The sequence below is a fragment of the Narcine bancroftii genome, chromosome 7 (genome assembly GCF_036971445.1).
Source record: "Narcine bancroftii isolate sNarBan1 chromosome 7, sNarBan1.hap1, whole genome shotgun sequence".
In the NCBI taxonomy this organism is placed as follows: Eukaryota; Metazoa; Chordata; class Chondrichthyes; order Torpediniformes; family Narcinidae; genus Narcine; species Narcine bancroftii.
In genome coordinates this window covers 209,655,688-209,672,911 of record NC_091475.1, presented here as the reverse complement: position 1 = coordinate 209,672,911, position 17,224 = coordinate 209,655,688, and the positions used below count along the sequence as shown (strand labels likewise).

General features: G+C 47.0%; 2 protein-coding genes across 2 annotated transcripts in view; one reads left to right on the top strand and one right to left on the bottom strand.

Moving 5' to 3' along the window:
- map6a (microtubule-associated protein 6a) overlaps positions 1-17,224 on the top strand; it is a 110,904-nt gene that overhangs the window by 25,179 nt on the left and 68,501 nt on the right. The window contains exon 2 of the mRNA XM_069892150.1: positions 1,533-1,770. Coding sequence (XP_069748251.1) covers positions 1,648-1,770 — 123 coding nt within the window. The 5' untranslated portion in view covers positions 1,533-1,647. The remainder of the gene's footprint in view (positions 1-1,532; positions 1,771-17,224) is intronic.
- The window catches only part of mogat2 (monoacylglycerol O-acyltransferase 2), a 44,444-nt gene that overhangs the window by 25,847 nt on the left and 1,373 nt on the right, over positions 1-17,224 (bottom strand). The window contains exon 2 of the mRNA XM_069892151.1: positions 4,072-4,250. Coding sequence (XP_069748252.1) covers positions 4,072-4,250 — 179 coding nt within the window. The remainder of the gene's footprint in view (positions 1-4,071; positions 4,251-17,224) is intronic.

The following is a 17,224-nucleotide window of genomic DNA, read 5'->3' as shown; positions in this document are numbered from 1 at the left end:
TCCGGTCCCGGAGATTTATCCACCTTTATCTTTTTCAACACAGCCATCACTACCTCCTCGGTTATCCTTATATGCTTCATGACCTCCCCACTATTTTTCTTTACCTCAACTGGTTCAATATTTTTTTCCCTAGTGAATACCAAGGCAAAGAAATCATTCAAAATTTCCCCCATTTCCTCAGACTTCTCACTCAGCCTACCCTCACTATCTACAAGGGGTCCAATTTTATCCCTCACTTATCTTTTACTTTTAATGTACCTATAGAAACCCTTTGGATTTATTTTTACTCTGTCTGCTAAAGCCTCTTCGTGCCTTTTTTTGGCCTTTCTAATTTCTTTCTTAAGATTCCTTCTACACTCCTTGTAGTCCTCCTTCAAACTCTCAGCTCCCTGCTCTTTATACCTCTTGTACACCTCCCTTTTTCTCCTAACCAAATTTCCAATATTCCTCGAAAACCAAGCCTCCCTATGACTTCCAGCCTTTCCTTTGATCCTCACTGGGACATAACTACTCTGTACCTGCAAAATTTCTTATTTGAATATCCTCCATTTTTCATTTACATCCTTACCTGAAAATATCCTGTCCCACTCAATACTCCCCAAATCCCTTCTTATTCCTTCAAAATTTGCTCTTCTCCAATCCAGAACCTCAACTTTAGGCCCATCCTTGCTCTTCCCTAAAACTACCCGAAAACTAACAGAGTTATGATCACTAGACCCAATTTGTTCTCCAACATTAATGTCCGATAGCTGACCTAGCTCGTTCCCTCACAGGAGATCCAGTATTACACCGTCCCGAGTCGGTTCTTCTACTAATTGATTTAGAAAACAATCTTGAACACATTTAATGAACTCTAGCCCATCCAGCCCTCTAACCGTATGGGTATCCCAATCAATGTGAGGGAAGTTAAAATCTCCCATGATCACTACCCTATGATTTTCACACATATACGTTATCTCCCTACAAATTTATTCCTCTAATTTTCTTGGCCCATTTGGTAGTCTGTAATACACCCCTATTAGGACCCTCTTGCCTCCTCCACCCCTCAATTCCACCCAAACAGCCTCACTGGACGATTCCTCCAGACCATCCTGCCACCTCACGGCAGTAATGCCCTCCTTAACAAGCAGAGCAACTCCTCCCCCTTTTTTACCCCCTGCTCTATCACATCTAAAACAAATGTATCCTGGAATATTAAGTTGCCAGTCCTGCCCCTCCTGTAGCCAAGTCTCACTAATTGCCACAATATCGTGACCCCAAGTATCTGTCCATGCTCTCAGCTCATCTACCTTGTTCACTATGCTTCTTGCATTAAAATCTATGCGTTTCAGAGAATGACCCTCACCTATATTCTCTTTTCTACCTTTTACCCTAATCTTCATCCTACCTTTGTTACTGGCATTGTAATAGCTTGGCCCTAACCATTATGCTAACCTCAGATGCTGAAAATCTGAAATAAAAGCATACAATGCTGCAAATACTAGGCAGATCAAGCAGCTCCAGTTAACGCAGATTCCTGGTTAACCTTTCAGGTGGAAGATCCTGGGAGAAGAGAGAACGCAGCTTAATTTTAAATTGCAAGTTGGAGGCAAAGAGCCAAATGCAAGTTCTGTACCAAAACAGAACTGCTTAAAATAAAAGGAGAAAATGGTGGAAGCAGTCAATTGGTCGGGCAAGATCTCTGGAGAGAGAAAAACAGTCGGTGTTTCGAATCTGGGACCGTACATCGGGACAGTGGAAGGCAACAGCCCTTCATCATCCATAGGAGAGGTGAGTGAAGGAGTGGCATGGGATATTTAACTCTGACAAATGTGAGAGGTGTGGCACCTTGGGATGTTGATCCAGGGAAGGGCTTTCATTGTAAATGGCAGGGGCCTGTAGAGTGTTGTAGAAGGGAGAGACCGAGGCTTAGCTTCCCGAACTCAGGTGGACAAGGTGATGAAGAAGGCATTGGGCATGCTGGCCTTCATTAGTCAGTGCATTGAGTATAGGAGTTGGGGTGTCATGTTGCAAGGCATTGGTGAGACCACACACACTTGGGGTACTTAATGTGGAGATCTGGTCACCATGCTGCAGGAAGAATGGCATTAAGTGGGAGAGGGTGTAGAAAAGATTCACAAACCAACGTGATCATAGGGAGACATGCAAACTCTGCATAGAAAGCACTCAAGGTCAGGAGCGAACAATGGGCGGCACGGTTGGCGCAACGCTTTTACAGCACCAGCGATGTTTATCCAGGATTTAGCACAACCAAGGACTACAATATGCTACCCACTGATCCTTGTCTAACATGGGCATGGCTCAGATGCTATCAATAACTACAACAGCCCCGATCCCTATGTAGTGCACACCTTACCAACGACTCCTCCAGCGTTGTCCACAGCAGAGTTCGGCTCAGGGCCGAAGAACAAAAGAGCAAGATGGACCTGGTGGACTTTATAGTACAGCAAGCTGGAGGGTCCAGCCCAGGTAATTGCTAGGTATTTAAAGGGTGTCAATGGTCAGGTGTGCACTAATGGGTGGGCAGAGTCCAACCTTGATCGGCAGGCGATGTGACCTCTGACTAGGTTCCAGATGGATAGGTCACGTGACCCTCCACAATCCACACTACAGGAGGGTAAAGGTGTAAGGCATCAGGGGAGAGATTTTAGAGGGTAGCCCACATCTGAAATGGGCAGTCAGAGCAAGCTTTGGAAATGCATATGATTATGACGTGGATGGATATAGGGGGGCATTGGGCAATTTCTGATGACAAATCTTCATCTGCCTTATGGCGGGTCTAAGTGCAATTCTGTGTAATATTCTGTGAAATGTGCCAATGACAATTTTTCTCAAGCAAAATATTTCAGTAACAATTGGGTGTAGAGCAGTGATTCTCAACCTTCTCCCCCTACCCGTAGGCATAGGGATTATTTAAAGTGGTATTTGAGTGGGAAAGAGAAAGGTTGAGAACCACTGGGTTAGAAGGATATCAGTAAACGCAGGCAAACGACACAAGCCCAGAATGGCGACTTGGTAAGGATCTGTTGGGCTGAAGAGCCTGCACCATGCTGTGTGACTCCGTGACGTCTTCTCAGGGGTCATCAGGGAGGGGCTCAGCTGGCAAAGCCCACATTCCGAGGGGGAGGGAAAAATAGCAAGACCTTGACAAGCTGTGGACCCAGCCTCCATCTCCTGCCTGAAACATGATAGATGTAGACGCTGTGATTGTAGTAAACACACTGAAATGCTGGAGGAACTCAGCCGGTCTTTTCAGCATCTAAAGGAGACAAAGATATCTTGCCAACATTTTGGGTCTGAAGGAAAAACTCTTTCCTTTTTTTAAATTCTTGGGAGTCACTATCTCAGAGGACCTTTCCTGGCCCCAACACACTAATGGCAGCATGAAGAAAGCATGTCAGTGCCTCTACTTCCTTGGGAGTTTGCAGAGGTTTGGTACGACACCAGAAACCCTGGCAAATTTCTGCTGAATGTGTGGTGGAAAGCATGCTGACTGGCTGCATCACGGCCTGGTACAGGGACACCAATATCCCTCAGCGTAAAACCTCCAAAAGGTAGTGGACGCAGCCCCAGGACATCACAGGCAAAACCCTCCCCACCATTGAGAACATCTACAGGGGACGCTGCCATCGGAGAGCAGCAGCAATTATCAAGGATCCTGACCGCCCAGTGCACGCTCTGTTCTCACTGCTGCCATTTGAAAAGAGGTACAGGGACCACAAGACTCGCACCGCCATGTTCAGGAACAGCTGCTACCCCTCCACCATCAGACTCCTCAATCACAAACCCAACCAGGGACTCGTTTAAGGACATTTACTTGTGCACTTTATTGATTTTTTCTCTGTATTGCACAGTTTCTTTACATTCATTATCTGTTTACATTTCTTTGTCTACATGTGTATGCTGTGTTCAGTTTATTTTTTTGCACTACCAATTAGTGGAAATTCTGCTTCACCCACAGGAAAAGGGATCTCAGGGTTGTGTGTGATGTCATGTATGTACTCAGACAATAAACTTGAATCCTGCTATCCCCAATCCCAGCCAGCTCGTCAGAGGTCAACTTATACTCACCTGAATGGGAAAGTAGTCCCGAAAGTAGCCCCATAACCTCAGTGCGCGGATGCAGTGGATGCTACGGCCTCCCCTGTAAGGCGTGTTCCAGTCCAAGAACCACCATGTGGCATACAGCACTGACACAAACCAAAAGCGGGTGAAGAGGAGGGCAGAAAAGACTGCAATACAACACTGAGCTGTAAGACAGAAGAGAAGCCCTGCATTGATTTCAAAGTTTATTGTCACACAAGGGGGAGCGGGGAGCACACCCTCCCCTCCCGTTGAGAAGACAAAGCCTGGGGGATGGACCTACGGGGAAGGTGAAAAGGGCAGCGGACCAGCGGCTGAGGGACCCACGCAGGCTGCGGGAGGCTTGTGGTCGAAGGACCCACGCGGGCTGTGAGCTGCTGGGGATTGGCTCACGGGAACCGGGAATCAGAAGTGGGATTCAAGAGGGTGCTGAAATCAAGAAATTCCCCTGAAGGCTTCCTGATCGTGTTGGAGGTCCGGATCTGGAGCTCGGGCGGCCGATGGTTTGAACTGGAGTCTGTGTAGCTGCAAGAATCGCTGGAGGCAAATCCACTGGCACAGAGTGACTCTGAAGAGACTCTCTTTTGCTTCTCTTTCTCCTATTGTTAGGGGCGTCGGGCATTTCTGATGGTGATTCTTTGTTTTCTTTACGGCAGAGAAGGTTCTTATCATGTATTATTATGTGACAAGAAAGAGAACCTTAAAAAAAACAATAAGTTGGTTTGCGAACAGACCAGTTAGACATCCCATGCATAGAATAAGATAGACATTAATTTTTAGAGATACAGGGATAAAAAAATGAACACATTATTAAAAATAATAATTCTGATGCAATGTCCACAGACTGTACAACGGGCTTTAATTAGCTTAAACGTACACATTAGTCTCAGTATCTTGCTGGCTCCACGTGTCAGGCTGCCTCCGAGGGGCCGGCTCAAGTCTTTATATGGGCTGGTGATTGACAGTGAGAAGGTGGGGCCAGCCTTCCAGGTTGCCTACCTGTAAGTAAAGTGGTCACCCCCTGCAATAGGCTGGTAGGAGGGCGGTCAGTGTAGTGGTTGTATCACCACAAAGCCCCCTCTAGCCCACGGGCCCTCACCGCCCAAATGTACCCATGTGACCAATTAAGCTACTAACCTCACTTAACTTTGCAACATGGGAGGAAACCAGAATAACTAGTGGAAACTAGAGAAAATGTACAAACACCTTACAGACAGTGGTGGGTTCGTACTTGGGTCACTGAGGCTGTAATAGTGTGGCATTAACGATACCACCCCAAAATACACAGAAATAAATAAATATTGTTTCATAAATTGTAGAGCAGTGGTTCTCAACCTTTTTCTTTCCACTCACATCCCACTTTAAGTAATCCCTATGCTATTGGTGCTCTGTGATTAGTAAGGGATTGCTTAAGGTGGGATGTGAGTGGGAAGGGAAGGTTGAGAACCACTGCTCTAGACCCAATTATTACTGAAATATTTTGCTTGAGAAAAATGGTCATTGGCCCATTTCCTTTGGAGCTCTGAAACCATGCACATAACGAGTCCATGAGGGACAATTAAAATAATGGTTTACAAACTTTTTCTTCCCACTCACATCCCACCTTAAGCAATCCCTTACTAAACACAGAGCACCGATGGCATAGAGATTACTTAAAGTAGGATGTGAGTGGGAAGAAAAATGTTGAGAACCACTGTTGTAGAGTCACAGAGCATCCAGGGCGGCACGGTTGGCGTAATGGTTAGCGCAATGCCTTTACAGCACCAGCGATGGGGACCGGACCAGGATTGGAATCCGGCGCTGTCTGGAAGGAGTTTGTACTTTCTCCCTGTATCTGTGTGGGCTCTCTCCAGGGGCTCCAGTTTCCTCCCACCCTTCAAAATGTATCGGGGGTGTAGGTTAATTGGGTGTAAATTGGGTGGCACAGACTCGTAGGGCTGAATTTAAAACTTATGAGCAGTTAATTAGTCATTCAGTAGTCTAAGTCCCCGTGGGAAGAAGCTGTTCCTCAGCCTGGTGGCACTGGCTCTGATCCTCCTGTATCTCTTTCCTAATGGGAGCAGCTGGAAGATGCTGTGTGTGGGGTGGAAGGGGTCCTCAATGATTTTGCGCGCCCTGTTCAGACAATGATCCTGGTAGATCCTGTCGATAGAGGAGTGTTGGGAGGTAGACCCCAGTTATCCTCTCTGCTGCTCATGGTCCTGTGGATTGACCTCCTATCCAATGCTCTACAGAAACCGCACCCACACTATGATGCATCCGGCCAAGACACCCTCGATCAAGGTCCTGTAGAAAGTTGATATGATGGCGGCCGGTAGCCTCGCCTGCTTCAGTCTTCTCAGGAAGTTCAGTCGCTGTTGCACCTTCCAGACAAGTGAGAAGATATTTCGTGTCCATGATAGGTCACTAATAAAGGGGACTCCAAAGAACTCGGTGCTTTCTAATCTCCCAAGTACTGAGCTATGGATGTGTAGTAGAGGGTGATCATTCCAGATCCTCCTGAAATCCACAATCATCTCCTTCGTCTTGTCCAAGTTGAGACTCAGATTGTTCCTCTCGCACCATTCCACCTCTTCTCTGTAGGGCAATTCAGCTGATGAGGCCAATGACTGTCGTGTCATCTGCAACTTGACTTTGTAGGAGCTGGATCTGATGATGCAGTCATGGGTCTGTAGCATGAACAGGAGTGGGCTGAGCGCACAGCCCTGAGGTGCGCCAGTGGTCAGCATGACAATGCCGGATGTTCTGCTACTGACCCGGACAGACTGTGGTCTTTTCCTCAAGGTAATTGCTCAGGTTGATAGGATAGTTAAAAAAGCCTATGGGAGTCTGGGCTTCATTAATAGGGGGATTGTGTCTAAGAGTAGAAAAGCCATGTTGCAGCTTTATATGTCTCTGGAGTATTGTGTCTAGTTCTGATTGCCTCATTTCAGGAAGGGTGTGGAGGCTGTGAAAAGGGTGCAGAGAAGATTTACAAGGACGTCGCCTGGATTGGAGGTCATGTCTTATAAGGCAAGGTTGGCAAAGCTGGAACTTTTTGGAGCGTAGATGGATGAGATGGGACCTGACGGAAGTCTACAAAAAGATGAGAGGCCTAGATGGTTGGACAGCCAATACCTGTTTCCTAGGATGGTAATAACCACTAGAGGACACATGTACACGATTAAGGAAGGCGAGTATAGGGGAGATATCAGGGGTAAGGAAAAGTTTAAGTTTATTTATTTATTTATTTACAGACAGAGGGTTGTTGAGGCCTGGAATGCCTGGCCAGGAATGGTGGTAGAGGCTAAAACATTAGGAGCCTTTAAAAGACTATTAGAAAGGAAAGTAGAGGGTTATAGGGTAGGGAGGGTTTGACACCTTGCAACAGTTCGGCACAACATGGAGGGCCAAAGGACTTGTAGAGTGTTGTAACATTTTAAGGTTTAAAAGTTCAGGATTCATTGACAGAGAGGAGTGTTGAGTCCCACTAAGGACAACTTCTCCAGCAGCCTCTGGGGAATGATTGTATTAAATGCTGAGCTGAAGTTGATGAACAGCAGCCTGGCGCACGAGTTGTCATTCTCCAGGTGGGTCAGGAAAGTGGAAGGACAAGGCATTGTCTCTGGAACGGTTTCTTCTGAAGGCGAATTGAAATGGCTGCAAGCAAGGGAAACATGCAAGTATTATTGTGGGGTTCGTTCATGAGCCTGATCACTGTGCAGAAGGAACAGTTTTTCAGTCTGTCCGTGTTAAAGAAGAACATCTGCAGATGCATGGAAGTACTGAGGTTCTTGTTTTCTTCACAATGGGAGGAGGGGGAAGAGATTGTGTCCAGCCCGTGATGGGTCCTTCAGCCTGTCGGATGACTTTCCTGGGAACTGCCTTCCAATACTCACTCCACAGCGCTCTCTAATGGGCAGAACCAGTAACAGCATGTCTGATTGGTCCAAGATTCCAGCATGCTGTTGTGACATGGGAGTGCTTGTGCATGAATCACAAGAGGGTGGTTTGCAGGTGCAACAGGTAATGAAGAAGACAAATGCGTTGTTAGCCTTCATTGCCAGAGAGATTGAATTTAAGAACAGCGAGGTTCTGCTGCAAGGGGACTGGTAAGGCCACACGTGGAGAGCTACATGCAATTCTGGTCTCCTTACTTGAGGAGGGAGACAATGCAGATTCACCAGGTTGATTCAGGAGAGGGAAGTTAACCCATGTGAAGAGAGGGACCTACCTGGGACTATCCTCACTGGAACTCAGAAGAATGAGAGGAGATCTTACAGAAACATAAAATTATGAAAAGGGTAAAGATCGAGGCAGGAAAGTTGTTTCCTCTGGTAGGTGTGACAGATTATGTTATATTTTATATTGTATATCGATATGTTTTAAAGGAGAACAATTGTGGCAGTATTTTTAGTGTAGGTCATATACAAACACTTCAACACACACCTTATTTAAAATTTCAGAGCTCTGCTCAAACCAGACAGTCCAGGCTACCAGTGTCTTTGTAAAAACTTTGAAGAAGGCCTAGAAGGACTTCACAAGTAGGTGTTAATTGGACATGTTTTGGAAAGCAACAGATGAACGGACTCAGAAGATTAGATCCAGTGCTGCAGTCTGTCTGAGTGCAGTTTACTGTTCTAAGAGAGTCATGTGGTTTTGGAAGAGGGGGAGGGTAAGCTGGCAAACTGGTGGAAAAATCCCTACATGGTTGTGAGAGCTTAGTTCAGCCTGGTCAAAGCCCTTGTGGTCCATACAAGAGGAGAGGACTGGCTGCCTAATGTTTCACTTGAAATAAGTGAAACAAAAAGGAACTCGATGGTGACCTGAAAGAAAGAGGTTATCATCTGGAAAACCCTGATGGGCCAAGTTTCTTCGCCAAGATACTGAAGTGGCTGATCGAAAGGAATCAGTTTTAGGTGTCCAATGAGCAACAAATCTCTCTCTGAAAACTGACAAGAACATTCCTGAGCGGTAACCATTTACCTTTCAAGCACCCAAGCCTGGTGAAATTCATAAATATTAAATTCTGTGCAGAGTATAAGAATTGCCTGATACCGTGAACTTGGAGGAGTGAGAAGTGAGATTGGAATGTGAATCAAAGAACTTTTTTTGAACTTATATACACATTATGTACATGAGCACTTAGAATTAGAAGGGGGTTAAGTTAGTAGTAATAAGTTAAAGTTTGATCCCGTTTTCATTTATAGAGATAATTAAAAGCAACCATTTGTCTTGGTGAATTTCTATTGCTGCTGGGTTTTGGGGTCCTCTGGGCTTGTAACATTAGATGAGACTAGAACTTGAGGACATTGCGTCAAGGAAGGAGATTTAGGACGGTGAGGAACTGCTTCTCCCAAAGAGCAGTGAATCTGTGGAATTCTCTGCCCAAGAAGCGGTAGAGGTTGCCTCATTAAATGTATTTTAAAATTATACACAATAGGGAATCTAAAGGTTGTAAGAAAAATACATCTAAGTGGAGCTGAGTCCACGGCCACGTTGGCTGCGATCAGACTGAATGGCGGAGCAGGTTCAACGGGCCGGATGGCCGGCCCTTGCTCCTGTTTCTGTCGACAGCTAACACAGCAAAATGAATAGGAATGAGCTACAGGGTCACCCCACACAAAAAGGCCCTTCGGCCCCACTCATCCAGCCAATCAAGCTGTGTACCTGAGCCGCTCCCATTCATCTTGGCCCACACTGACCCTGATGGGATGCTTTCAAAGGTGCACCTGTAGAGGTTGTTGGAAGGGATGCAGGTGACATGCCGGATTTCAGAATCGGGACTGGGTTTATTGTCACAAACATGTGTCACAAAATCTGTTGTTTGGCAGTAGCAGGTGCAAAATTGCTATAATTACAGTTCCATAAATATATAAATAGCAAGTGCAAAAGAGAGAGAAAGTGAGGTCGTGTCCATGGTTCATTGTCCGTTCAGAAATCTGATGGTGGAGGGGAAGAAGCTGTTTTTGTACCACTGCGTGTTCGTCTTCAGGCTCTTGGACCTCCTTTCTGATGGTAGCCGTGAGATGAGGACATGGCCTGGGAGGTGGGGGCCCTTAAGGCACTGCATCTTGTAGATTAAAATGCCCTCCTAAAATATCCACAGGCTTATGAAGAAGTCAAGGCCCAATTGCCCTTCCATGGCCATCGCATTGACCTGGATGGACTAGGCAGGCCACCGAAACCTGCGGAAAATTTCACACATGCTAGCTTGTTGGAACAATGTGCCAATGTGCTGTCAGGACTCAGCATCCAGGCAAAGCAAGTGACAGTCGAGGTTTCAGCCCTGAGCCCTTCTTCAGGTGTGCACCTGATGAATGGCTCTGGCCTGAAAATTCAGCTGCAGAGTGGATGGACGGCAGGGTTCCTCCGGAAAATCTGTCCTGCTCTAGTTCTCCAGCACCTGCAGGCTTCCTGTTTACCCAGATTAGTTTGCTCCAATTATATGAAGTTGTAAAATATTAGCATTTGATTTGTCTTTCAAGATTCAATTTATTGTCAATGTAATCAAACAGGGTCATATTACATGAAATTGCCTTTTGCCTGCTGTAAAGCAGACAGATTTGCTGTTGGCAGGAATTGTCTGAAGCGTTTCTTACAGTCAAATAAAGAGAAGCAAGAGAGAGCCCACCACCCCCCCCCACCCCCAGAGGGTCACCGAGTGTCTGTAGATTCCCCTCCAGCACTTCTGCACCCTCCGCAGCCACACAGAGTCCAGTCCAAACTATCATCGACCCGAGCTCCAAATCCCAACTGCCATCACGGTCAGGAACCCTTCAGCATTCTCCCCGCATCCTGGTTCCGATACCCTCCAGCCAGTTTCAAGCCGGTCTCCAGCAGTCCGTGGTCCGGCGCAAGACTCCCGACAGCAGTCTCCGCAGGTTTCTAGCCTCGAGTCGCCAGCAGCCCCGCCGCATGCGCGGGTTCCTCAGCCACAGAGCCCCCTCACTGGTCCTTCTGCCGTGGTCACTGATCTCCTCTAGTTCTCCTCAGACCGGAGGGGTGGTGGAATGGACTCCCCACTTCCTGGTGCTCTGCACCAGTCGTCCACTTCCCCTGGAGTCTGCAGTCACTCGTGGCTGCTGCCGATCAGCGGCGCTGCCACCTTGGGCGCAGGCCCTATAGGATTTTAAATAAATTACCGTCGGCTCCTTTAACGGGCCGTTCAAAGCCTGTGCGGAGCTGAGGGCAGTCGAATGGGCAGTTGGACCCCACGAGAGCGCTGTATTTCCACTCCTTGTTTCCGTGGGCCCGCACTAACAGCAGCGTCGCCTCTGACTGCGCCGCCATTTTCGTAAGATTAGAGTCTGACTGCTTAAATGAATTAAAGTCATAATGTTGCACAGATCGGAAAGAGCCAACCTGTCTGTGCCGATCAATCTAATAAGACCGTAAGACATTGGAGCAGAAATAAGCTGTTCAGCCCATCAAGCCTACCCCGCCATTCAATCCCGAGCCCACTCAGCTCCACTGCCTGGCCTTCTCCCCTTAACCTTTGAAGCCCTGGATGATCAAGAACCTGTCAATCTCTGCCTTAAATACATCCAACAACTTGGCCTCCAAAACCAACCTCTAGCTGAAGAAATTTCTCCTCATCTCTGTTCTAAGCGACGACCTTCAATCCTGAAGTTGTGCCCTCTTGTCTCCCACCATGGGGAGCAACCTTACTTCATCTACTCTGTCCACGCCTTTCAACATTCAAAATGTTTCAATGAGATTCCCCCCTCATTCTCCTAAATTCCAACAAATACAGGCCAACAGTTGTCAAATGTTCCTCATAGGTCCTCCTTTTGTTCCTGGAATCTAATATGTCAGGCCTATATCCCTCTCGACCTTTCCTATTGAAGAACCTGGATCTCTTAAACATTATTGTAGTGGCTACCATCCATAAAAAATCCACTGAGGGCCAAGTTGGCACTTTACTGTGACACATGAGAACAAGTTCATATCGAAGTCCAGGTGAGTTTTAAATGGTTAATTCATTAACTCAAAATTATTCATAATGTCCGGGGTAACGTTCTTGAACTTGGTACCAGTAATGTTCCTGATAATGTCGTGACACGCTTGGTTACAATCACTGTCTAACAGCTAAAGACCATTGTGTAATGGTCAACAGAAAATATCAGAGCCTCACTTACCCACCGTCTATCCCGCCGACCAGTCAACCGGGCTAACTAAAAACCAATCACCCAAAACCCCCACGCATGCGCCAACAACCCCAGTGAATAGCACGTGTGCACCGGAACAAACAGAACTCGCGCAGCCTCCGGGATGCCAAACCGACAACGGTAAACAACAAGCCTTTGGCTCTTACACCGGCCCGTAATTACTAGGTCTCAGATCATAATTACACAATTATAAATAACGATCAAATACAGTGAATTCCAATATTATGTTGATCTTCTTTCTTTGTAGGCCAGAGGTTACCAGCACATAAGCTTGAAAAGAGTGATCTTTGCCGCTTCTCTGGACCAGTAGAATCTGTAGTCTGTGTAGTGGGTAAGGTCCAAGTTTTGGGCTCGTCTCCTGCGGAAGGCAGACTTAGTTGATGGGTCTGTTCAGAAAGCCGGGCTTGGTCTTGATCCGAACCTGACATACAAGTCCCTTTTTGTCCAGAACGGTCTCAACAATTTTTCCAGTTAGCCAGGAGTTTCGAGGTGATCACGGTGCCCCATGGTTTGAATTTTTGTCTGATGCTAGACCTGCAGTTGGGAAAGATGTTCTTTTATCCATCTTTTCTGGAACAAGTCCGACATACACTGAACCTGCCTCCACCTGCGACAGGCATATACGTCCTCCTTCTGAAACTGACCTGGTAGCATTGATGGCATAGTCTTAAGGAGCAGAGGTGGTTCGGGTTAAGTGCTTCAGGGTCATTTGGATCTGTAGACAGGATGACTGCTGAGAATAGCCTCAGCTTCACAAAAAACTATATGGAGGCCCTCCTCGTCAAGACTTTGCACATTCGGGGTGGAATTGAGAACCTTTTGCACTGATCCAATTAATCTTTCCCATACACCTCCATGGTGTGAGCCAGCAGGGGGATGGAAGATCCAATCGATTCCTTTCTGGAGCAGTGCATTATGGATTGGCCCCTGATTCCAGCCTTCAATTGTCTCCTCAATTCACGCTGAGCTCCCACAAAATTGGTGCCACGGTCAGATCGTAGTTCTTTCTCTGGTCCACGTCTGGGTGTCAAAACACCCAGTGGCACCGAGTCTGTGTCAAGTGATGATGCCATTTCGATGTGAATTGCTCTTACAGCTAAACATGTGAAAACAACACCACATCACTTCATAACAGGAGAGACTCTGTCCTGGGGAAAATCTGCCATCTGCTGTTGGCCAGGAGTAGCAATTATACACTGACAAGCAACACAATTTTTCTGATTGACACAGTGACACCAGGAATCCAATATTTTTTGGCGTAGTCTGGATAGCATGGCCCACCTCTTCACGGATGTGTCGAAGAATTAGATCAGAACTGTGAAGGTCTTTGGTCAGTGAGACAGGATGTTCCATCCCTTCTGGCATTGCTGCTCTGCTCAGTCGCCCACCAACTCCTCATGCAGCATTTTCCAGAGTTTACGAATGTGGCCCGTCCTCTCAACATTCATTCCCTTCGTCAGACTTGAGATTTCATCTGCAAATCTCTTTCTCTGGCAAAAGCAGGTGATCTCCGTATCAGCAGGAGGCAGGTCTTCAACTGTGAGGCCACCGTTTTCCTGAGCCTCACGATTTCCTGCCTCCTTTTGCGGAAGACCCCTCTCCTGGATGTTATCTGGATGAAGCTGAGGAAGAACACTGCTCATTCGTTTCCTCTTTCTGCTACGATACAGAAGCAGCCCTTTATGTCTGAGCATCTACGCCACCCTTTTCAAATGAGCCCAGGACAGGGTAATGGATTAAGCGGGAAACTCAGACTTTATCTGAGCAGCATTTCCAGTTGGTTTCAGAGACCTTTGGTGAGATTTCTTCCAATCCATCAGGATTTCGAGGCCACTCTTCCTGAGGCCAAAGAAGAAACTGAGGCCCGGACACCCTTCCTTCAGAAAAGATTTGACTTTCAAACCTTGGGGAGCCGTGTCAGCTGGATTGTTAACTGTGTTAACAAATCTCCACTGAAGCGCACATGAGACTTTCCCAATTTCAGCAACTCTGCTGGCTACGAGAGGTCGGAACCTTGTGGTCTTATTGTTGATATATTTGAGCCCAGAAGTGCTATCAGTCCAGAATATGGAGTCCACTAGTTCTATCTGCAGCTCTTTTCTCCACACTGTGACAATTCTGCTGGGCATGGTGGCAGCAGTCAACTCCATTAGAGGGTCAGTGGCCAGCTTTAGTGGTGCCACTCTTGCTTAACCCACCACAAACCCACAGTGTGCCCAACCATGGTTATTATGCAGTAACAGGTAACCAACAGTTCCGTAACTGTCCTTACACGCATCAGAAAAATGATGCGACTAAGCAGATGTCACCATTCCAGAGTTTGTGGGTTTGAAGCATCTCCCAACCTTGAAGCCTTCCAGATTATGAAGATCCTGAATCCAACACGTCCATTCCCGTACAATGGAGTCTGGGATCGTATCATCCCAACCATTTCTTTTCCAACACAAATCTTGCAGGATCTTCTTGGCAGTCAGGACGACTGGTGCCAATATTCCTAGGGGATCATATATCGAACTGACTGTTAAAAGAATTCCCCCGCTTCTCGTGAGGGGTTGGTCTTTCAAGATGATTTTGAACTGAACACACCATTGTACACCTCACACCCTCTCCACAGGAAAGTCATCGTGGTCGAAGACCAGATTCTTAATTTCTTTTGCTCTCTCTGTTTCGGGTATGGCAGCCAACACATGACGACTGTTGGTAAGGAGAAAGTCTGCCTTGAAACAAATCACTCGTAGCTCATGATAAAGGGCTATGACATCTTCTTCTGAGGCTGATGAAGTGAGACAGTCATCCACATGGATGTTGTTCACGATGGTGCTTATAGCCTGAGGGCTAAACAGTTTCATATTATCCTCAGCACACTTCCTAAGGGCAAAGTTCGCACAACTTGGAGATAAAGTGGCTCCAAATAGATGCCCTGTCATTCTGTATTCCACCATGTGGTCTCCATCAGGCCACCAGAGGAACTACAACAGTCTTGGTCTTCATTTGGTACTTTCGCCTGGTGGAACATTGCTTCAGCATCTGCAGTGATGATAACGGGATCTAGCCAAGACCCCCGTCGATGTTCTGGTCACAGGTCTGGCCCCTGTAAGAGTTGAGAATTCAATGAAATTCCCCAAAATTCAAACACCACTCGAAGTTTCTTCTTTTGTGGATGCAAAGCCTCATGGTGTGGTAGATCCCATTTTCTGCCATCACTACGTTGCAGGACACCAGCTGGTACCTTCTCTGTATAGCCTTTGGATATCATGTCAGTCCTAAAGTTGGTATAGTCTGAATGAAAGGAAGAATCCCTCTTGAATCTTGGTATTGAAGTGGGTCATCATCAAAACTTGAATCTCCTTCTTGGGCATGAAACAGGGACACTGAAGCTGGATTAATAATGCAGAGATTTCATTGTGCCTTTCCATGACTGAGAATACATTGCTCTGTCACCATTGCTTGTAGACGTGACCGTGGAAGGCCTGATCACTAAGAATGACGAGTCAGTGCACAGAGATGGGGTGTAGTTGCTAATGAGCTGGTGCAGACCAAACAACCTGTATCTGAACATTAATAAGACAAAAGAGATGGTTGTCGACTTCAGGAGGGCCCGTGGGGGAGGGGAGGGCGACCATACTCTGCTGACCATCGATGGCTCCACCGTTAAGGTCGTCAGGAGTATCAAGTTCCTTGGAGTGCTCTTGGTGGAGAATCGCACCTGGTCCCTTCACACTAGCTCCAAGAAAGTCCAGCAGCGCCTCTACTTCCTGCAAAGGCTGAGGAAAGTCCATCTCCCACCCTCCACCCTCACTACATTCTACAGAGGATGTATTGAGAGCATCCTGTGCAACTGCATCACCGCCTGGTTTGGACCGCAAGACCCTGCAGAGGATAGTGAAGTCAGCGGAAATGATCATCGGGGGCTTCTTCCTACCGTGAAGGACGTCGACCACACTTGATGCAGGTAAAAGGCAATAAATGCTGTGAAGGACCCCACACACCCCTCGTGTAAACTGTTCTCCCTTCTGCCATCTGGTCGGAGCTACCGTAGGGACCTCCTACCAGAAGGGACATTAGGACTCAGACCCTAATGTCCAGATTGGGCAACAGCTTTCCCCACCCACCCCCAAGCCATCAGACTCCTGAATTCCCAGAACATATGTGGATAGGGTGCTGTGGATTTTTAATGTATACATCTTAATATGCAAGTATGCTCCGTAGTCCTGGAGAAACACCATCTTGTCTTTACTGAGTGAACGCGGTATGAACGATAAATAAAAGTGACTTATAATGTAGCTGGAGAAGTCACATGTGCATGTTCACCCAGATTTCTGACGCTCGTCCGGACTGTCAAGGGAGCTGTGGTGAGAGACTGGATTTGATCTACAGCTCCGTCTGAGGTGGTTATCGTTGGTATTTGCTGTGGGAGGATTTGTCCATGTGTACGCATGTCTTGTAACTGCTTAAACAATAAATGTTTTCTTTTCCTTTTGTCGGTTCTCAAGATATGACTCCACATCAGACATTTCAGATAAGTTACTTCGAACACGAGATCCCCTTCAAGCTCTGCGTTCCCTCACTTTGGCCCTAATAGCAGCAATGTTTGCTTCTAGCTCCTCCTCAGCTGATCCTCCTGCTCTTCCAAACCACGCTTATCCTTAAGCAATTTTTGCCTGAGTCTTTATACGTGTAGATGCTGTACCGGAAACTCTGGAGCGTGATCCAGAACTTTGTTTTGCTTCCTGCATGTCCAATGTCGCCTTGATACTTGACCCTTTCTCCAGTTGGAATTGCACATCCTTTGCACCGTCACCACCATTTTGTGACTCAGCTTCAGCCATTTCCAACTCGCTGGCTTTAAATTCAGTCGCTGCCTTCTGCGGTGGTTTTAATCGCGCCACCGCTGCGACGTCGGCTCCATCTAACTGTCCGCCGAGCTCACGCACCAGGCACGCTCAACACAAGCACGGTCCCCAGTGGACTCGTGGCAGCACCTCCAAACC